This window comes from Mustela nigripes, chromosome 1, assembly GCF_022355385.1.
Source record: "Mustela nigripes isolate SB6536 chromosome 1, MUSNIG.SB6536, whole genome shotgun sequence".
In the NCBI taxonomy this organism is placed as follows: Eukaryota; Metazoa; Chordata; class Mammalia; order Carnivora; family Mustelidae; genus Mustela; species Mustela nigripes.
Window position 1 is genome coordinate 239,623,761 of NC_081557.1, and position 24,018 is coordinate 239,647,778.

The following is a 24,018-nucleotide window of genomic DNA, read 5'->3' on the forward strand; positions in this document are numbered from 1 at the left end:
ATATGGAGGTTATAATTTTTCATAGTAAAAACATCAAACCTTTTCTGTTATGACTATTTCTATGCATAGAAAATGTCAACTTACATCCTGAATTTAGAGCAATTTTTACCTATAATTTATTTCAGTAAAAGCACTTTCGAAAGGTAAAAATTTTAAGTCTATCATGTAAATGCATAGCTAAGCAATAGGATGATTTTATAAATAAATCACTTAAACAAACAACATTGGTGCTTCATGTCTCTTAAACAAAGAGTCAGTAGGACTATCTCAGTCCAAATAGAATAAGATTTTAAGAGAATTCCATGCTTCACTAAGAGCCCCATTAATGGGTTATAAACTACAGAAGTCCAGCATTTACTCAAGTCCTGCCTTCTTTTCTAACATTCCTACCTTAGAGTTCTTCTCATTCATTTGTGATTGTCTAGTTTATTTACTGTTTACTTGTTTATTGTCTACTGCCCCGCCACTGCTACAGCCATTTCTATTAGGCTGTCACCTTGGTTGTCTTGTTTACTACAATAATCAGTCTCAAATCACAGTCTTATTCATGCATTCATTCAATAAATATGTATTAATCTGCTATTTTTTGTCAGGAACTGTTGTGGATAGACAAGGCCTCTGGCCTTGAAGTCTTTAAAGAAAGAAAACAAAGAAACAAATAACATAAATTCAGGTAATTATAAGACCTCTGGGAAGGTAAGACGATAGACTGAGCAAAGCAAGGAGGGGTACTGGGTACGGTTTCAGAAAGAATAACCAGTAAAGGTCTCTTTAAGGAGGTAAAATATGAAGAGAGACCTGAACTATATGAAAGATGTGAAGGGAGAATATTGTGGGTAGACTGAACGGTTATAAAGATCTTGAGGTGGATAAACTTGGTGGTCTAAGAAGTAGCAATAAAACTAGGGAACAGGGGAGAGAGTGGCAGGCGATGGATGAGGTCAGGAAGGCAAATCATGGTCAGATCATTGAGTCAAGGCCTTCTTCTCTCCACTAGTGCTTTTCGAGATTTGTTACGCATACAAATCATCTAGGATCTTGTTAAAACACAGACTCTGGCTCAGTTGGTCTGGGGCAGGGCTGGGATTCTGAATTTCTAACAATCTTCCAGAGGATTTTATTGCTGTTGTTCTGAGGACCAGTCTTTAAATAATAAGCTTCTGAACTATGAAGAGATAGTCGAATTCTATTGTAACTATGAATAAAAGCCATTGAAGGGCCCTGGACTCGAGATAACACAACTGATTTACACTTTTAAAGGATCATGAAGATTCTGTGTGTAGAAAAGCGTACTGGGGAGAAAGTGGAAGCTGGAAACCAGTAAGAAGATTGCTTCAGTTAGATATCAGATGATAATGGCTTGAAGTAACTTTGGCAGGGAATGAGCTCATGAGACATAGTCAAATTTCAGATACATTTTGATTACAGAGTCAACAGGATGTTCTGATGAATTAGACGTTGGAAGTAACAGTGATGAAAACAGACTACTAGTTTTTAGACTGAGCACTTGGATGGCTTGTGGCTCATGTTCAGAGCTTAGGGGAGATTGCTGGATGGATGGAAATTTAGGAGCCATTAGATTTTAAAGCTATGCAATTAAATGAGCTCACCGAGTAAGTGGGTATATACAGAAGAGATTTAAGATTGAGAAAAGGAAGAAAGCCCACTCAAAGAATTGAGACTTTCAGTGAAACTGGAAAGAAAAAAAAAGGGTGATGTCCCAGAAGTCTAGTGAAGGGCTTCAGCACAGGGGTTGGTGAGGAGGGTGATCAATAATTCAAACAAAATGTTCAAATAAAATGCATGGTTGAGACTTGACCGTTGGACTTAGCCAGATGTGGGTTATTGCTGATTTGACAAAGGAGGCCTCAATTCATTACAGGGTAATGAATCTTGGCTGGACAGTAACAGAAAGAGAATAAGTAGTGATAAAGTGGAGGCAGAGACAAGATACACCTATTTCAAAGATTTTTGGGACAGAAATGGGCCCTCACTGGAGAGTGACGATGAATCAAAGGATTTTTATTTTAAGATAAGAGATAATGAAATATGTTTATGATTTGATTATGAGTGACAGGTGTGATACTCTGATTTATAAGATGAAATATACATTCATTCGGTCTTCACTCCTGTTTCTGGTTCAAAACTCCTAAAACCCTTGACATTTCCTGACGTTTTCTTTTGTATGATGTTAATGAGGTGACTTTGGGAAAACCCTTAAGGCTGGGGGCTGGATGCCAAGGGAACCAAAAGTTGAACTTCCAGTCCCACTCCCCAACTTCCTGGAAGGAAAGAGAGGCTGGGGGTTGAATTCAGGCAGCAGTGGCCAATGATTTAATCAATAATGCTTATGTAACCCTCCATAAAAACTCAAAAGGACCAGGAAGCTTCTGGATTGGTGAGCATAGGGAGTTACCAGGAGAAAGACGTACCTAGAAAGGGCAAGGGAACTGTGTGTCCTTTTCCCATAATTTGTATATCTTCTTTCTGGCTGTCCTTCAGTTATATCCTTTTATAATAAACTGGCAATCTAGTTGGGTAAAATGTTTCTCTGGGTTCTATGAGCTTTCCTAACAAATTAACTAAAGCCAAGGAAGAGGTCGTAGGAACTTTCAGTCTATAACTGGTTGGTCAAAAGTACAGGTAACAGCCTGGACTTGCAACTGGCATCTGAAATGGGGGCCAGGAGCAGCCTTGTGGACTCAGTCCTTAACCGGTGAGGTCTGAACTATAACCAGGTAGACAGTATCAGAACTGAATCAAATTGGAAGGTGTCCAGCTGGTATTGGAGCATTGCTTGGTGGTGTGGGGGAAAAAACCCTACACTTTGGAACTGGAATCAGAATTTACACAGATCAAGAGGAAAATATTATTTATATAGGTGGACAGTCCGGCTGTGAAGAGAAGAGACAGTGTCAGGAGGGAATGCAGAATACTCGCGCACGCGTGTGTGAGTGTGTGTGTGTGTGCACGCACACACATACATGCATATATATATTCTGTTGGTGGGAAGATGCAGTACTTTTCTTCTTTTCAATAAAATTTAAAGAGAGATCATCAACCAACAGTGAGAAATATGGGAAGAGTATTAGAGACTTGAGCAGTGAAGGAGTGGTGTGATATAATCATCTCGCAAGTTGTGAAAACAAGTTCAGTAGGATAATGTCGTAGGATTCAAAAGGCAGAACTGTGGAGCCATTTAAGATATAGTAATATTAAAATGAAACAAGTGGGCTTCCCTCTCATCACATGTGATTGTTTAGAAAGCAAACGGTAAGGTTACTGAGGACATAGGAAAGAAAGAAATTTTAATAATGAACCATGGCATCTAAACCTAGAAAGAAGCCTTGAAAAGTGATGAGTTAATGCATTGTTCAAACAGGACAAAAGAACAGATGTTATAGTAAATGAACTGAAAAACAGGAGGTTCTTTGAGCTCTCAGGTAAATTAAACCCTATATAACCCTCCCCTGCAATTCTTCAAAGGTGCTAGACAGGGTGACCTTAACCAGTAACGTAGTTTGAATTGTCATGAAGATTTCTCAAAAGGCTCTACATTGCTTTACTTTACACAGTCATCATATGATTTTATTTACTTACAATTTCTTAAAAATAGATCCATTGAGAAAAGCAGGGTACAGCATCAGTACAACGACTATATCCCCTTTGATTTTAAAGCATTTTAAAATGTTTTAATGCACCAAACCAAAAAGCAAAACATCATTCAAACCAAACAAGTTATTAAAGTACCAGCCTTAAGTGCTGTTTTGTCTCTTTGCTTATTATTCTCTCAACAGCAATAAAGCAGAAATCATATTACCGAATTTGAATGCTAACACATTTCCAGAATAATATGAACAGGAAACAAATAGAATCTTGAAACGCCATCTCAAATACTCTTCAGAAAACTGTTAGGAGGGCAAAAAGTCCGTAAAGTAAGCCACAAGGGTAGGCAATGAGAAGCTGTTGTCCCTCCATCCCTAAGGCTGAACTGAAGATTTTGGAAGCCGAGAGACTACACCAGCTGATAATGACCAGTGCCAACACAGTTCCGAAGGTGCCCCTATAGCAAAGACAAAAGAGATGATTACCCTATATCATGAGAAAAGGAGATTATTGAGTCAAAGCTGCCTCTGATACGTCCTTGGTACAATATTTATAACTACTTTCTCCATTTGCAAAATAAGGGTGAGGAACTGTATGAAGTCAAAGGCCTTGGCCAGCTTGAAAATTTGTGAGTCAAACTCGCCATCAGAGGTAAACATTTTATACTTCAGTAAAACTTGAACTCATAGGAGTACAAAAACTCACCTACAGTTACCGTCATCTGTCAATATTCAAATCCCTATTCCTGAAAATCTTTTATAAAAACTATGCTTAGGGGAGCCTGGGTGGCGCAGTTGGTGAAGGAACTGCCTTCAGCTCAGGTCATGATGTCAGAGTCCTGAGATTGAATCCAGCATCAGGCTCCCTGCTCAGCAGGGGCTCTGCTTCTCTCTCTGAACCTCTCCTCTCATGCTTTCTCTCTCTCTCAAATAAATAAATAAAATATTTTTTGAAAAAATGTTAAAAAAAAAAAACTATGCTTAGGGCTTTCTTTTATAATTACACATTCTTTTTCCCACACTCTCTTTCCAAATTGATGCATGGTATGAACAGAAAGAAAACTGGACTTGTAATGCAGCAGGGGGCCTCATCCCCACTGCTCTCACGTCTGCTTTTCAGGTTTCTATCTGAAATAGCAAAGCCTGACACACTTCAAGTAGGGAACACAATTTTGTGTGTGGCTTCCCACCTCATTGCTGAGGATTCCTTTTGTAGGTGTATTGTGGATTTTTTAGAATATTGGGATGGATTTGTTCAAATTGTTATCTTCAAAAATAACTTTGGAGGCAATAGGTTCTGAAAGAATGAATGGGTAGGGATGCCTGGGTGGCTCCGTGGGGTAAAGCCTCTGCTTTCAGCTCAGGTCATGATTCTAGGGTTCTGGGATCGAGCCCCTCAACAAGCTCTCTGCTCAGCAGGGAGTCTGCTTCCTCCTCTCTCTCTCTCTCTCTCTGCCTGCCTCTCTTCCTGCTTGTGATCTCTGTCAAATAAATAAATTTTAAAAATATATTTTAAAAAAAAAGAATGAATGGGTAAATAAGGTAGTTAAGTCTAGCCATCATGGGGATAAAAGAGGAGGTATGGGAGGAAAGAGTGAATTTCATGTTTTATGTGCATAACAGAATGTGTTATTTAGAAAAATAAGCTGTAAGATCTACAAAAGATCACGAGATAGCTAGTCCCCAGCTTTAGATCGATGAAGTGACATGATGAAAATTACACAGTGGAATGGCATGAGGTCAAGATCTCCTAATTCCCAATGCCACATTGATCCTTTCACCATCAAAGTACACTGTCTGAAGTTGAGAATTATGTTTATTATTTGTGAGAATGACAAAGATATTTACTTTTAATAACTGAACCAGAGAAAAACTATACAATATATGGCTTCTGATGCTGTGGATTATAAATAAACCAAAAATATTTAGAGTGTCCTCTAATAAATATGATACGCATTGGTTTAATAAATATATATTAGGAAAAATTTATAGGTCAACCTAATATATGTTTTTATGAACGAAAATGTAAAATTATATGTGATTGATTTGAGTGATATAGTATTATGCCCAAAAAGGAAATTTCAGTGTAATAGTCTTAGGGGGTTGGATAATTTACTCTCCTTTAATACAATTTAAAAGATTTCTAAATCATCCTTTATCATTTCAGAATGAATCTCTAATGAAACAGGGTCCAAACTTCTGATGATTCTCAAAATCTCATTTTAGTTGTTATTTTCTTCCCCTAATAATCTGAAGTCATTTGAGATGCTCAAATAGAGCATCTTAACTTTGCTGGATATAATGTTTTAAATTTTAAATTCTTAAATCGTAAATGATTACAGCATTCTTTGGCAAAAGCTTTCAACTAAATAGAACTAAACTCTGTATTAACATGTCAAATGTCTGTCCCAAACAACACAGTAAATGGAAAAGCTTGCTAAAGAACCCACTTGGGATTCTCTCCCTCTCCTTCTGCCCCTCCCATTCGAGCTAAATAAGTAAATAAATATATTTATATATGTGAGACCATGTTAAAACAGAGAAGCATTTCCAACTAAGTCACTCTCAACAATGTTATTAAAAAACTAAATGAGACATCTAAACAAAATTTGTAAAGGCTCTCCTACAATGTCTACCTTTGGCATTGGTAAGTTTTTTATATAATACACTATCCAGTGTAGTGTTAATAACCCAAAATGTGGATCATCCAAAAAATTTCAAATTGTGTCTTCTTTGGATGTGGAAGAACGGGCACTGATGGCAAATGTTTATTGAGTTCCGAGCACGTAGGGGACAAAAGACTATGTAATTACTTGCTCTCCCCAAACTGTGGTAGTGATGTTCGTTCACATCCCCTCGGAAATTGCCCAACAGAAATATATCTACTGGATCCTCATTAATAGTTTTGAATTGCAAATCCTAACTTCCCAGGAAGTAAAAAAGAAAAAAAAATCTATTGGCTGAGCATGTACGCTATAAAGTTCTCCAGTATTAATATCCTCATCAGGGTTCCTGGGAATTCTTCACTGCAAGGAGCCCAGCTGAGAAATCGCAGTTGCTTGTCGCCTCAAAGGCAGAATGCCTGGGAGCTGAAGCAATTCGTCAGTGTTCACCAGGCAGCTCCTCTTCCAAAATCAAACAAGTGAATTCATGCAGTTGTTCTATTACCCCAGACAATGGTTGTACTGAAGACTGCAACCACCTCCAAAGTGCCACTTTCACAGATAACTTGGTTGAATTTATTGTTTACATCATCTAAATAGGAAGAGTACCTGAGCCCAAACTGACCCACTTACCTGAATCTGTGTGTCAGTCTTAATAGCCAAAGTTTCCCCGATTCCATTCCCAAAAAGATCAGAAAAGAGGTTAACTGTCACCCCGGTGTGGCAAGCCTGAGAGAGGACTGTGCACGTGGGGTCCATTAAGGCACGCAGGCACTTACTGCAGTGAAAAGAAGATGGCGCAGCTGGACAGGATGACCATGGGGAGCAGGCAGTAGCCCAGGACGCTGGCCACGCAGCCGTAGGACGCCCCGGAAGAGCTCATCAAGTTTAGTAAGGTGTGAATCCCCAGGCAACCTATGGCACTCATGCCATACACATAACCGAACTGAACTTTTCCTGCCTGAAACAATGGGAAGGACACAGGTGAACACACAACAAAGATCAAGAGGAAACTGGAATGTCAACAGAGCAGAGAGCATTTTAGAATCAATCAGCTCAACACTGTCTCATGTCTTTTGGGCACAGTCATCAGGAAACTGGGAGTTCTGGAGAAAACACTGACTATCCTATGACTTCAGGTCCTGAAAACAAATCCTCCTGGTTATATTCAGGGTGGCCCGTGCATGCCACTGAAAAGATGAAAAAAATTTCAAGTTTTTTTTTTTTTTTAAATCATGTATCACCTATTAGAAGTACAAGACATAAGTAAGAATATACTTACTCTCCCTATTTGTTAAATAATTAAATGAATGAATTAATGGATGAAAAATAATCTAATTTCATCTTGCAGATTTTACAAGGCAAATGAGTAATGTTAACCAATACCTACAGGATTTACTGTTAGATCCTATCCTAAGCATTTCACATGTATTAAATTATTTAATCCACACAACTTTATGAGGTAGGTACCATTATTATACTCATTTTACCCATGAGGAAACTAAGGTGAAGAGAATATACAACTTGCTGAAAATAAAATGTTAAGCAGTGCAACTTGACGTGGAACCTAGCCAGTCTGGTTCTAAAATTAGATGTTGGATACCTATAGGAACTCTCCCAAGTCTTAAAATAACGGGACTTACTTGACCTTTTTAAACCTTTTTTAACTTGACCTTTTAGCATATCCTAAACTTATTTGACCACAGAATCCTTTGTTTTCCTAATTCCTATTACCAGTTTAACTGAACATACTTTATGAAAATCTGGTTTATATAAACCAACTGGTACTGAATCATAAAAGAAGTACTGTTAAAGGGAAATCAGTAGTGTTCAGGATACAACACTGATTTTCTGAGGATTCATAAAAATAGCCATCTCCCACAGGCACTAGGGATTGGGAGCTGAAATAGTCCCATTAAACTCACCCAGAGAAAGTCACAAACTACTATTGATTCAACAGGGGATATTTTAATGTTTGCTACCTGAGGATGCCAAAGCTCCAGTAAAGAACGCACTTAGTTTTTCTATTTACATTAAGCTGATTAGAAATTCTGGGTAAATATTGAATAGGCTGACTTTGTTTTTCATGGGAATCATGCAAAACAAGGAAGGATCTGGTAAATGCAGAGAGTGAGCTTTTTAGCTGTCATGTTCTCTTCTCCATGGCTGTTATCTATTCAGTCTTTATGTCTTACAGAGTAAAGAGATATTTACTTTGCAATTAATTAATGGAGAATATTATGACCATTTTAATGTTCAAAATTGTCTAGCTATTTTGAGTTCTTCTTCCCCTGTAGAGATGGGAACATTGGTCACTACCAAGTCCTTTCACAAAATGTCCCTGAGCTGTGCTTGCAGAATTCTCTCCTGCAGTAGCCATAATGAGTTCTTACTGAGTAACTTCTGTATTCTCATGGCTATCCTGTGAAATAATACTAATAATGCTAATGGACATGCTTAAGAACCCTCTTAGTTATTGCTCTATTGGGTGAGTTTTTTCCACTTGGAAAATAGTGACCATTTAAAATCACTTATATTAGAGAAACCTCCTACTCCATGTTTTAATTGGACGGGATAATTCTGAGGTAGCGAAAGCTGTAACGGTGAAGGGCCACTTCCCCACAAGCAAAACACACAGAGCTAGAACTTTCTGATCCCAAGAGCTTTTATAAAAAGGGCGGGGTATATAGAGGGTGGACAAAATGAATTTGAGCGTAAAACTGTCCCTTTGGGGTATCAGTTAGTGACTGGCCCCCTCATCGCTTCTCTGGTCGGTTTACCCATTCTAAGTGGTGATTTTGTTTGGCAGAGGCCATCGCCATTTTTAATTTGTTTCAAATTCTAAAAAAGGGCTTGTAACTAAAATGGAAAACCAATGTTCCATTTCTGTCGGGGACCGCCTCCAGCCGGGAAAGTCCCCGCCATTACAAGATGGCGCTTGGCTCACTGCCAGCAAAACATGCTGCAAGTAAACAAGGAGCGTTCTGGTGAAGCCCGCCTAAAGGAGGACATAGTCATTGGCTGTTTCAAATTTAATCAGCACAGTAACAAGACTCTCATTGGCTCTCCCCATTGCTTGGCCCCTTATTGGTCACCCTGCTGCATCTAAGCTAAGGAAGTTGACGAAATAAACGGGATGAAGCATTAACACCATACCAGGCTGATTGTCGTTCTTGCGGGCCGAGGGCGACACATTTCTTCTTAACCTGAAAACCTTACGTGTCCACCTTGTACCACTCTCCTTACTAAATCTGAATTTGAAATACTCACTATTATTCTGATTATGCTTTGACATTGGTCATGCATGTTTCTTTTCCAGATCACACTCTTAGAGCTACCAGAAAAACGAAAGGGAGCCATACTTTTAAACCACTTATCTTCCTTGTTTTGGGGATGACATAATGTTGACAGCAAAAATAACACTAAATTTATGCTAACTGTTTGAAGCTGTCCTCTTAGGTTTGCCTCCTTCAACATGAAGAAAGTCACTAAAAGATACTATGTCATGCCTTATGTCAACATAAATTATAAAAATGATAAGAATGTGATCATGAGTTTTATGCCTCTGGAGAAAATGAATAAATCGATTGTTGTTTTGGATTCAATTTTGCTTTCTCTAGTACAATGCTTATATCAGCCCATAAACTTTTCTTTTACATTTCAATTCTAGATACCCAGGGCATGGTTAGTTTAGTTTCAAATGGGCTCTGAGTGAAATCTGACTTCATTAGTATATACCTAGGTGATTTTTTGTTGTTTTTGGTCTTTATTGCTCTACATGTGTTAGAATCAATTCTGAAGTAATGACATCTAGTGGGAAAATAAAACTGATAATGTCTGCTTATAAAATATTTCAGAAAATACGCACTTTCACATATTCCTCCAAATTTTAGAGCTGAAAGGAACCTCAAGAACCACTTACATAAATGTTTTTTTTTTGTCTTCAAAATGAAGAAATAAGAAACAAAAATCTCAAGATCATACCTAGAGGCAAAATTAGGGGTATGTTCAATTTCTCACTTCCATGAGTTCTTAGCCTATATTGTTTTGTACTTCAAACAAAAAAGAGGATATTTAAATAATTCCAACTAACATTATACACCCCAAAGAGAGCTTAATGGGATTAATGCTTTCCTTTAAGGGATGATAATAACATTTTCTATAATAAAACAAACAGCTGTTATATTAGAAATCACTTGAAAAAGAAATATGGTTTAATATATTAAATTGATTATTTCTATTTGATTAAATGACATGGTCTTAGTGTAGCTAAGATTATCATATTACTGTGACAAAGAAAGAAGGGAAGTTAAAGACTAAAACTCTAGTTGAGACAGTGTTTGATTTACAGAGTATTTTCATTACAGTAGTTCAAAGGAAAAGATAAGATGCTATCACTAAATACTATTGTATTAGATAAATATGATGTGATTATTAATCATATCACCATGCAGAAACTTGATTGCTCTAAATATTTTGACTGGTATAAAATAAATTAATAAATAAAAAGTGAAAATTTATTTAGTTGCAAATACATTTTACATCTACTTTTGAAAACTGTAACTATAGTGGAGAAAAAAAAAATTTATGGAAAGTGGATAGCCAAGAGACAGAGAGGTGGACTCAAGAGTGATTTTAAGGGCTTTTCCTAGAATTTTTAATTTCCTGTATTCTTTCTCCTGTCAAGCTTATCTCTTTGTCCCTTAATGAAACTATACTTCTCAGACTGGCCTGACCATCTTTTTCATCCTCTGTTTTTCACATATGGTCATTACTTCCTTGGTTTAAAATCATAGACATTTTCTCTTTTTCTCCCTTTTCCTTTAAATGAAACATTTTTCTAAAGTATGAGCTAAATGTCTTCTAAACTTAACGTGGGTGGAAATGTGTTTTTCTTTACTTCTTTGGAGACTCACCACATTAGTCCAGATTTAAAGAATGAAAGAGGCCCACACACAAGACGAATGGCAAAGTCAAGGGGGAAAATGTCTATATAAAAAGCAGAAAACTCAAATAATAGAGAAATATATAGGTTAAATATACAAATCACTGATTACACATTGCAAATTAATGTACTCATAATAACCTAGCCGGAAACAAGGAGACTCATCTCATACTCATACCTCACATAGTATTTGAAATATTCTATAGGCACACCCCAGCAGAGAAAATGACGAGCAAAGAGAAAGGATTTCTCTGGTGTCACAACTGAAGTGTCACAGAAAACAAGAAAGAAAATTTGGGCCAGTATTTCCCAAATCCATGTGTTCCTTCAACTTTTTCAAATTGACAATCTTTTCTGAATAATAAGAAAGACATAAGGGATTGCCCACTTTGTTAAAAACTTGCTTGGTGATTTGATTTTTGATATTCTGTTTAAATTTATATTTTTTCTGTCCTAATACTTGAGGGTTGTTTCTCTTTATCACTGTGGTTCAATTAACTATGCCTCACAAAAAAAAAAAAAAAAAAAAGGTAGTTATAAATTAAATAATCTACACTTTATCAAGTAACATATATTCTTCTGTATTAACAAAGACTTCTTCAAACATAACACTTGACACACATTAAAATCTGGTGCTTGCTGCATTCTGTTACCAGAAGCAAGGTGGCTCCCAGAGCGATACAAAACAGGATAGGCCCAGTGAGGTCCGTTTCGTTCATAATGCTGCCATCTGCTGGCTTCAGCGGGTTTAACACGGTCAAGGTTTTTTGCCATATGTGATCAAAATTAATTCCAAGTTCTGCAAAAACAAACAAACAAAAAGGAATAATATAAATATAAAAAATAATCATGGATAATGTTTACTTAAATTTAACATATCTCATTAATTTACTTAGCACTTTCATCATATTGCTACACCTCCAAAATCTAAAGTTCTATGCAATAAACAGTGATTTAACAGCAACAACAACAACAAAAGATTTGTTGTTCCCAAACAAGGAACTAAAAAAATTTTAGAGAAATAATTACATCAAGGGAAAATTTCCATGCCTTATGCAGCAAATATAAGCTTAAAATCTAGCTGAAAATTAGGAAATAGATGTTCTACAATAAAAAATAAAATGGTAACTAAAAGACCCAAAGTCCCATCCTATTGCTTAATAAATATTAGATAATAGATATTTCCTCCCCGTCCCCCCATTTTCCCTTGATAACACTGTTAGGAGTTAGATAGTTAGGGAGTCAGGGCCAGTGTCCCCAACAACAATATATGGAATCAGGATAGCTACAATAAAACAGCACTGACAACCTGTTTTGCAGCTTAGACAAGACTACACTAGCATTCTGCTTGCAGCCTTTGCAGAGATGACTTCAGCAACACATCCTAAAATAAGACAATTAACCACAAAGCATATGTCACTATCATTGGCAATGGGCAGTTAAGACATAAGTACCAGTTGTCAGCAAAAAAGACCATCAGTACGCTGACATGCACCTAATAGGAAGACAGATAAGTGACCAAAGCCCTGATTGGCATGACTCAGCACACTCTGATTGCTTAAGATAGTTTCGCAAAAGAGCTCATAAAAACCCCTCTTAGAAACTCCAAGGGCAAGCCCTCTTGGGCCCCCACCCTCTCTAGGAGCTTTATACTACCACTCAATAAACTCTGCTTTGTCTGCCCTCCACTCTTCACCTGGCCTACCTCTTCATTCTTCAAACCACCGTGACCAAGAACTGTGGGCCCAAAAGGCAGAAAATCTTGGAGCAATCTTCTGAAATCATATCATACTTATATCAAACATGGTATAATTGCTCAATTAGAAGTGTTACCTAAAGTAAAGATATTTAGTCCAGATCTGGGATTTTATTTCCACCTTGCCTGATGAGAAAAGTAGTTGTATGCTAATTGCCTTAATCTCCACAGAGGAGAAAAGAGGATGTCTCTTTCTTATACCCATATTTTAAAAAGGTCTGTGCTAGTGTGGTTCAATCTATGTACCCAAAGTGAAATTTTTGAGACAAGTTAAGCTTTTCCTTTTGTGAGTGGTGGTGGTAGAATAAAATATTCAAAATCAATGGAGCTTATTGTCCATGAGTCCAAATTCATTTAGAAATATCTTTTTTCCCCAATACCTTGTTTTTAAGTAATTCTGACTGCCACATCACAGACCCTTCTGCTAGATCCTGCCCCTCTTACATTTTTATTTAATTTTTTTTTTTTAAAAAACCCAGCTACCTGACATCCACTGAATACAGAAATAAATAGTAACACCACATCGGTTTCTTTTTTCATGAGTTCTATAAAGATAAACGTTAAAATGTATCTTGAGTAGGAAAAAAGAACATTCAAAAAGGAGAAGAAAAGGACTTTACTATTTAGGACCCAATAATCATGCTGACTACTGCTATCATTTAAAATTTGAATAAGAGTAAGCCAGAGACCCAGAATAATCAGAGATAAACTACTGTAAAGAACAATGCATTTCAGCTAAAAAGAACTGAATGGTTTTTTTGTTTGTTTGTTGTTGTTATTGTTATTACTGTTTTCACTGAATTCTGCTATGAGCTCTACAAGATTTGGATGCATTGGTTTTACAGACATGTAATGAAGCTAGAACTGTTGTTTTATTCCTATTTTGTGCATCAGATGGCTGAGGTTTTGAGATATGAATAATTTGTCCAAAGTCACTGAACTAGTAACAGAAAATACAAGTTTCAATGCTGGAGAATCTCATTCAAGAACCCATGCTCCCCAAGACAAACAATGTCTTTCCTCCCCAAGACAAACAATACAATTACAAAAGCGGCAGAGTACCTGAATAGACATTTTCCCAAAGAGGACATGCAAATGTCCAACAGGTACGTGAAAAAGTTCTCCAGATCACTAATTCTCAGGGCAAGGCAGTCAAAACCACAATGAGGTATGGTCTCACACACCTCGTTAGAATGCTATTATCAAAAAGATGAGAAGTACTGGTTAGGATGTGGAGAAAGGGGAACGCTTGTGCACTATAGGTGGGAATGTAAATTCATGCAGTCACTGTGGAAAATAGTACAGACATTCCTCAAAAATTAAAAAAATAATAATAATAAGCGTTCCCATTACCCCACTGTGGCCTCTGCCCAGGCCAGGCTGACAACATGTCCACTTACGGCTAGAGGACATGGGCATTTAGAGATGGTGGCTCTAGCAGAGAACACTGCGGGTCAGTCTCCAGGGCAGCAATGGTTGGCAGCCAACCATTTGACCTGAGCACTGAACCTGGCCAATTTAAAAAAAGAAAAAAGGGGAAAAAAAAAAATAAAGAACTTCTATATAATCCAGCAATCCCACTTCTGGATATATATCCAAAGGCAATGGAAACAGGACATCAAAAAGATATATGGTCTCCCATGTTCAAGGTAGCATTTTTCACAATAGTCAAGACATGGGAACAACCTAAATGTCTGTCAGTGGGTGAACAGATAAAAAAGATGTGGGATATACATACGATGGAATATTCATTCGTGAGAAAGAAGGAAATCCTGCCGTTTGCAACGACATGGATGGACCTTGAGGACATTATGTTAATTTAAAAAAATAGAGAAAGACAAATACTGTGTAGTGTCATTTGTGGAATCTAAAATCAAGGAGAAAAAAGAGTCAACTTCATAGAAACGGAGTAGAAAATTGGTTAGCTGAGGGTGGGAGACACAGGAACGGGTGAGTATAAAGGTACACACACATCCCCCACACACAAAACAAAATAGCAAAAACCAAAAATCTTGCTTTTAGTCATATAGCTATGGATGTCAATGTGTATCTAATCTCACGTTTTTTTTTTTTTTTTAATTAAGCTCAGTTTTCTAATATGAAGGATTTTTTTCCCTAAATCATTTGTACAAGGCATTCAACTTCCCTTCCCAGAATAGTGACAGTCTTTGGTCAGATACAGAGTATATAGTTCAACTGCTTTTATACCTGCACATATCACCTGACATTTGCATATCTGACTTTCTATACACAAAATACCAGATGGACTTTAATGCCTGCCATGACAAAGAGGGGTCTTACTCTCACAGGGACCTAGACATTTTCAAAAGGTTGGATAGACATTGGTCTACACTGCAGTAGTAAGGATCTTTTTTTTTTTTTTTTTTTTCACTTATTTCATATCCAGGCTGACCATTGCTATCCTTAGCTTAAAAAGAAAGAATTTGACTGGTTAATAGTGAATAAATCATGTCCATTTCAACTTTTGTGCTGCATCCTTTCTATTATCACCATGTAGTTATATATTTCTTTTTTTTTTTAACATTTTATTTATTTATTTGACATACAGAGATCACAAGTAGACAGAGAGAGAGGAGGAAGCCGGCTCCCTGCTGAGCAGAGAGCCCGGTATGATGCGGGGCTTGATCCCAGGACCCTGGGATCAGGACCTGAGCCGAACGCAGAGGCTTTAACCCACTGAGCCACCCAGGCGCCCCATATAGTTATATATTTCTTAACAAACATACACTTTGGAGGAGATGAGAAATTCACCGAGCTTAAAATGAAGTTAGAATGTCTCATGTGGGCCGCCTGGGTGGCTCATTGGGTTGGGCCGCTGCCTTCGGCTCGGGTTATGGTCTCAGGGTCCTGGGATCGAGTCCCGCATTGGGCTCTCTGCTCAGCAGGGAGCCTGCTTCCCTTCCTTTCTCTTTCTGCCTGCCTCTCCGTCTACTTGTGATTTCTCTCTGTCGGGTAAATAAATGAAATCTTTGAAAAAAAAAAAAAAAAAGAATGTCTCATGTGATTTTTAAAAAGCAGATTTAAATTTAAATTAATTTCACCTAAGCCTTATGTTGTTTCAAACTTTTTTTGCGATTAAGATATTTATGTTAGTAATATGTTTTCAGCATTTGCCACAACACAGTGGCCTTAAGTTCAAAATACCTTTTTTCCTCAAAATGCATAATAATTATTCCTGAAGAAACTCAGATGTAAAATGCCTTGTGAGGCATTATTACTGATTTCAGACGTTTATTTAATGGCATCATTAACTTCTGCACATGTTTCAACATCAAGTCATGAAACGGTGAGTGAACATAAGACTTACTAAATATTGTCACACCAAAAAAGAATTTCTGTCTACCAAAATATATCTCCATAATATTTTGCTTTCAAATTTATTACAGGGTATGCAAATGAGATTATAAGTATTTATTAATTGTAGATATCCTAATATAATACCTTATTATACAAGATAAAAGATGAAACTGCTGTGAAATTTGAATGTAAAATTTATTGTTTTGCTGTCATCTAGTGGTAGTAAAGTATATGATATATATGCTATAAAAATGAATTAATATCTTTGTTTTCTATGCAAATAGTGGCACTGGCCTTTTAAATATAAACATCGGGCTGTGCTACAAATATAAGTACTGAATAGCACAGTAATTTTTCTGGTTTGACAGACTTGAATTGGCTATTATTCTTCAAGATACATTTGTTAACATATTGATTGTACATAATCAAATAGTAAAAGTTATCATTCTTACATAAAATCACCAAACAAGTCTTTTAGACAACAAAGTATTTAAGGAATAAAGAAGCACACTTTCAAATAACATATTTTTGTATAAGGGATGTTAATTATTATAGCTTCATAATGTGATACCCTGTTTGGTGTATACTCAATAAAAACTAGCAAATGACATTTATCACCTTATCCTAGAAATCCTGCCTGTGGCTTTTTCATATCTTTGAAACAGATGAGGCTCCAGACTTTCACAAAGTCACCCAGCCTCAGGAATGTATTGAATCAGCATCTAGAAATGTCATAGATTCAAGATGCAAAATTATATTAGGTGCAATTGCTTTCATCTCTAATGCATTAGCACTTTGGTAGGGACAATCACAAAGAGAAAATAAAATCCAAGAATTTTCTCTAAGTTACATAAAGTAGGAGAAGAAATCAAGTATATTTTCTATTTGAAATTAATAAGATATTAGGGAGGATGCCTTCAAGTTTAGAATATCACAATAGAGACATTTATACAAGCAGAAAATAAAATATTATTTTCAATAAATGTTACAGGAAAACTTTGATACTCATAAAGAAAAAAATGTTAAATCCTACTTTACATACTAACTTAAAGTAATTTTTAATGAATCAAAAATTTAAGTGCAAAACAAAAAGATAATTTAAAAATTTAAGAATATATAAGAGGAGGGCACCTGGGTGGCTCAGTGGGTTAAGCCGCTGCCTTCGGCTCAGGTCATGATCTCGGGGTCCTGGGATCGAGTCCCACATGGGGCTCTCTGCTCAGCAGGGAGCCTGCTTCCTCCTCTCTCTCTCTGCCTACTTGTGATCTCTCTCTGTCAAATAAATAAATAAAATCTTTAAAAAAAAAAAAAAAGAATATACAAGAGGATATAAACAGTACCTAGAGCTGGAGAAATATATTCTGAATAAAATTTACCAAGAAAAATATTGTGGAGTTAAAAAAATAAATATTAAAATTTCTATATGATTTAGCATCCTATTAACGAATTAGATGGCAAACACCACCTGGGGAAAAAAATGTTTGCAATACATATTCCAGGTAATCGTTAAATATCCTTACCAAATAAATATCTTCAAAAATCAAAAAAGAAAAGGAAAAATTTTGAGGTTCAAATAAGAAATCTGACAAAGGATATGAAAACAAAAGAATAGTCAATAAATGTGAAAAAAATATGTAACTTTTCTAGTAATCAAGAACTACAAAGTATTGCTTTTTACCCATCAATTAACAAAAATATCTCATATTCTACTATGATGGTGTAGGGGTCATCCTTTTCTAGATCAGTTCGACAGTGTAAGTATCTTTTGACCCAGTAATCCCAGTGTTATGGATCCAACCTAAAGACAGACTCTGTAGAGATGAAAGTTACTTACTTCACCAAAGCATTACTTATTATAAGGATTAACCTTTAAGGTGAGTTTAAATTATGGTACTTTTATATGAAAAATATTATGAAGCCATTCTGCATACTTTCTAATAATATTTAATGACTTTAAAGAATGCATGCATAGAAATAATTTTGATATTAGGTAACTTTAAAAGCTATAGAACTTCATAGCCATTGTATGATCCAACTTTCATTTTTAAGTATTCATAAATACACATGGATTCAAAAATATGGCATTTCACTTTTAAGCATATATACTTAAATTCATATATTCTTATGAAAAATATTTACATATATGTATTTCACACATACACACTCATAAAAATAGCATAAAGTTGGAAGAAAATACATCAGTCATTAATGGAAGTCATGTCACAGAGACAAAATTTTAGGTGGTCTTGATATTTTTACTCATATGTTTCTCTATTTGCCAAATTTCTATATTGAACATAGGTTATTTTATAACAACTGATTTTTTTTAAGTAGAGATGTTGGTGGAATCAAAGAGAATATTTAATAAGGATAACTTACAATTTTCAGGTTCTGATTATTATTGCAGAGGCAAACTGGAATGAATTGGTTAAACATAACTGATCCCCCAAATCTAACTGGCTTTTGGACAGCCAACAAACCTATGATATCATTTCCTGTGCTTTTCTGAGTAGTTAAAATCGTTCACCTTTTTTTAAATTTTGATCTCAAAGAAAGAATGTCTTAATGCCAGGTGGTTACCTCTGTTCATATGAGGCAATCACTGACCTTTTGATGTAAAATATTGGGAATTTTAATCTCGCCCTTTTCACTGATCACATATAAAGGGGTGAGAGCATAATTGTTGACTATTCATATATTCATACTTCTCCTTGGCTCTTAATTTTTTTTCAAAGATTTTGTTTGTTTATTTGACAGAGAGATCACAAGGTAGGCAGGGAGGAGGCAGAGAGAGAGGAGGAAGCAGGCTCCCTGCTGAGCAGAGAGCCCGATGCGGGGCTCAATCCCAGGACCCTGGGATCACGATCTGAGCCGAAGGCAGAGGCTTTAACCCACTGAGCCACCCAGGTGCCCCAACCTTGGCTCTTAAATTTAAATCTACTTGAGTTTGGGTTTTCCAGCCCCTATACTTCTGGCATCAATGTTGATTTGCTATAAGGGCAAAAGCAGCAGGTGTAGCATGGTCAGATTTTAAAAAGAAGACAAAAATCAGTGCATGGAACCCCCCCTGAAATTCCTAAAGGACAATCCTAAAAGTCCACTGGTTTCCTCACCACCAGGAGTGCTATTCCCTGGAATCGTATATTCCTCCCCACTTAGCCATACCCAGCTGGGATGAGGGGGCTCCTCTGAGCCAGGGAAGAAAAAAAAAAAAGACTGGCTTGTCTCTATGACAATTAAGAAATATTGAGAAACTACCCCCCTGGCCCCAGGCATCCTAGCAGAAGATACAATGTGCTATTATGAAGCAGCTTCATTCACTGGGGTGGGAAGGGCCATTACTTTGATGCAACCGCTCTGCTCAAAGATGTGTTCACTTTTGTGTAGCCTCCATCAGGGAGTCCACACTTCAACAAATCGAAGAAACACTTAATAACTGCAGTTAATAGCACAGCAATGGCAACACATCTGCTTTGAGTTTTCCCCACGCAAGCATGAATCAAATGTCCAAAGGTTTCTGCACCTCCGTCTGGCAGACTTGTTTATACGTGGGACAATCACACATAAAACACACAGCATGCTGACCGCACATGACGTGCTGATTATTGCTCTGATTCTTCCAGCTGTACACACGTTAATAGCACTTCCTTAACTTATCTTCTAGCAAAGGAGGCTCTTCCTCAAAACTGTCAGTGTAAGATGATTGTGAATAATAATCCGGGTTGGATGCTGGCTGAAAATATTGTCCCTCGTAACCTGATGACGTGAGCATCTCTGCTGGGACAAAGGCAGGCGGAGGCTGCTCGCTGGCTGGTGGTCTAGAGAAAGGAAAATATTGAATTTTATACATCTCAGAATGGGATATCATGACAAATGGTGGAAGGAAAGTACAATGTTCCTTCTATGAGTTCTCCTAGTTTTTGTGAGTATTTACCCATGAAAGAAATAACTTGCTTAAAATTTACCTTTAATTTAAAAAATGAGGCACTGGTCATGAGAAGTTTCTAGAAGAAAGATCTATACTAACTAATACCTATTATGGACAATGTGCTGGCCACTTTGCCTCACATTTTCTCACATAATGAATACTCTGTAAGGTAAAAACTGTAGTTTTAATCCCATTTTACAGGTAAAGAAGCAGAGTTTCATGGAGACTGAAAGACTTGGCCAATGTAGCAAAATAATTCCTCAGGGATTGGACTCCTAAATGAAGCTGCCTGATCACTGCTCAGATGATACAATGTTGCTTTTTTACTGATTTTTTTGAGGGGCAATCACCAAAGACATTCCCTATAAATCTGTGGAAACAAAAGTAAGTAAAAAATCACAGTTTTAATAGGAGTCAACTCATAAGAAAAAAAACAAATACATAAACTGACCTTCTAGCTCGGGCCATTCCCAGATAATTACTGAAAACTGAATCATCTTTGAGTACCTAAAAGGATTCTATGGCTGGCTTAAAGACCCTCTTTTGAAATACGCAATTTAGTTTTGTTGGGAATATCATGGGAAGCATGATATTTTGATACTTCCTTAACCACGTTATTATTGGATTTTATTTCACCATTTGTGTTAGAAAGTTGGAAAACAACACTCAGTACATAATTTTTTAGAGCTAGAGAAAAGAAGGAAGGGGAAAAAAGAAGTATATGAGGTTATTTGATCGTTTTAAATTGTTTTTACCTGAAGGAAGGGGGAGACACATAAGGAGTTGTCCTTATGAACGTGTTTAAGTTTCTTTCATCAGAGCCACTAAGGGCTAAGCTAAAAATACAGCTCAGGATTCTGAACTTTGCAGCTCCCTGTGATCTCTCTGCATTAAAATATTTACGAAATGGCTTTTCATACTTTCCTTCCCACATTACGCTTAATATGAAGTCTAAGAATAACATGTTCAACTTCCGTTATATGAGTAAGCCTGACAGAAAATAAACTTCTCTGGAAAACAGAGCTACCAAACTAGAGATATATGCGTTTAATCATTCACCAACTCAACGGTAAGCTCATTAAGGGCAAGGACCTGGTGTAATACTTCTTGAATCCCCCACAGCATATGTTGATTACTGTTATTGTTCCCTTAGCCATGAGGCATATTCCTAACCTTTTTTTTTTCTTTTTGTCAGCAAAATAGAGCCACTATCAAAAGTATTGGTAGAAATGAATTATAAATAAGAACCTGAATGGTTTGTTGGTTGATGAAAAGCCCCCCTTGATCTATACTTTTTTTTAATGGAAGCATTTCTAGAAGAATAGAAGGGGGAAATAAATTTGACTCAATGGGCCAGCATCTAACCAGGACTATTTCACTGACAAACTGTCCTAGCATCACCATAACTCAGGCCTAGGTGTGACTAACCAGGCTTGAGGAAAGGTAACTTTTACAATTATTCCCTGAAAAGCAATTTCCGTGAAGGAGGGAATTTAGCAGAGGTGACTGACCCAACCCCAGCAAAGAGAAAAACACATTAAAAAAAAAAAAAAAGTGTCCATTACCAGCTAGATCCCACCCCTTTCTCTTTCTTTCCTTCCTCTCTGCTCCTTCATCCAGCAAAACTTCTTTATCAGGAGCTTGGTCTCTGTTGTCCTATTATAATAGAGGCATAATATTAAAATTCTCCCACCATTTATTTAAGAAAGTATAATTTCACACTCCATCCAACAAAGGAAACCTCAAAAGCTTTTTTTTTTTTTCTTTTTAAGATTTTAATTGTTGGGGCGCCTGGGTGGCTCAGTGGGTTAAGCTGTTGCCTTTGGCTCAGGTCATGATCTCAGGGTCCTGGGATGGAGCCCCGCATTGGGCTCTCTGCTTGCCTCTCTGCCTGTTTGTGATCCCTCTCTGTCAAATAAATAAATAAAATCTTAAAAAAAAAAAAAAAAACGATTTTATTTGTTTATTTGGCAGACAGAGATTACAAGCAGGCAAAGAAGCAGGCGGGGTGGTTGCTCAGCAGGCTCCCTGCTGAGCAAAGAGCCAGCTGCGGGGCTCGATCCCAGAACCCTAAGATCATGCCTTGAGCCGAAGGCAGAGGCTTTAACCCACTGAGCCACCCAGGCACCCCATAAATTACCATGGTCACCCACTACCACTGTCTGAATTAAAATTCTTTCCTTTTATCTTTTAACTTTGTACGTGTTGACCTTAACAATTGACATTACATCTCAATAAATGAAATCAAAGCAATACCAATATAGTCATATGATTAGTCCACATGTCCACTCAACAAACTCTGTAAATAACCCAATTCTCAAGTTTTAGGCTTTTTTCTGGAAATTGCAATGAATAACCATAATTTTATTTAACCATGTATTTCTTTTTTTATTAGGTGTTTAATTTTAATTCCATTATAGTTAACATACAGGATTATATTAATTTCAGGTGTACCATATAGTGATGCACTAATCCTGTGCATTACTCAGTCCTCAGTATGATATGTGCTCTTAGCCATATATCTTGGACACTTTACTAATTGCTTTGTTAACCACATAGCCCTGAATTATTAACTTACTAAAGGCAATTGCATGAGTTAGATTAGTGTACCCAATACTTAAGATGGTAAGGTTATATCATATCTATATTTCATATAGTAATGGGAGTTTTGCAGAGTATATCAACAAAATATTCCTCTTCTTCTAGTTTATGCAACATCTTAACTTTATGAGAAGAGGCATATTGAAATTTTGATGATATTTAACTTAACACATTATTCCAGATAAAACAAATGTCAACTGAATTTGACCAAAATAAACACGGAACTCTGGCTGGTAGAGTTTAAACATTAACCTTGTTAGTGGGCATCTCCTCTTCCTATAAATATTATTTAAAACAACTATGTGATGACTGCAAAAGATTCCTTTAGGACAACTGGCAACATTCTTGGTCATACTACTCTTCTTTCGCTTCCTGATTCTGTGGGGGTTACACTTCTGCTTATAAAAACAGTTCAATGAGGGGTGCCTGGGTGGCTCAGTGGGTTAAAGCCTCTGCCTTCGGCTCAGGTCATGATCTCAGGGTCCTGGAATCAAGCCCCGCATCAGGCTCTCTGCTCAGCAGCAGGGAGCCTGCTTCTTCCTCTCTCTCTGCCTGCCTCTCTGCCTACTTGTGATCTCTGTCTGTCAAATAAATAAATAAAATCTAAAAAAAAAAAAAAAAAAACCAGTTTAATGAGAAAATGTATCCTAAGTCGAGTGCCGTGGTTAGCAAACGTGCTGCTTCTGGAATTATACTGTCTGTGTTCAAATCCCACTTTTATACTCTCAGGCAAATTATCTTACATCGGTGCATTGATTTTCTCATCTGTAAAATGAGGATAATAATAGAACTCACATTATAGAGGGCACGGATTGCATGGAGCACTGGGTGTGGTGAAAAAATAATGAATACTGTTTTTCTGAAAATAAATAAATTGAAAAAATTTAAAAAAAGAACTCACAAAGGAAACTAGTGGTTACTAGAGGCAAGGAAGTTTGGGGGATGGGCAAAATAGGTGAAAGACGTTAAAAAGTACAAACTTCTGGTTATAAAATATGAAAGTCATGAGGACGACAAGTACAGCATAGGAAATATAGTCAATAACCCTGTAATAATGCATGCTGATAGATGGAAACTACGTTTATCGTGATAAACATTAATTAATGCATAGAACTGTCTAATCAATATGTTGTACACCTGAAACTAATATAATATTGTGTATCAACTATACCGCAAAAAATATGAATGAGGGGGACCTGGGT

The 24,018-nt window shown here is 36.7% G+C and overlaps 1 protein-coding gene across 2 annotated transcripts in view; it reads right to left on the minus strand.

The window, feature by feature from the left end:
• Nucleotides 1–3,593: 3,593 nt before the first annotated feature.
• The window catches only part of YIPF7 (Yip1 domain family member 7), a 28,197-nt gene continuing 7,772 nt past the window's right edge, over nt 3,594–24,018 (minus strand). The window contains exons 3-6 of one of the 2 annotated variants that reach the window (XM_059396082.1): nt 19,947–20,105; nt 11,867–12,014; nt 7,048–7,229; nt 3,594–4,063 (exon numbers count right to left, since the gene is read on the minus strand). In XM_059396082.1, coding sequence (XP_059252065.1) covers nt 3,901–4,063; nt 7,048–7,229; nt 11,867–12,014; nt 19,947–20,105 — 652 coding nt within the window. In that variant the 3' untranslated portion in view covers nt 3,594–3,900. Of the gene's footprint in view, nt 4,064–7,047; nt 7,230–11,866; nt 12,015–19,872; nt 20,106–24,018 lie in introns of those variants that run through there. The other variant, XM_059396073.1, reaches the window with a different exon arrangement.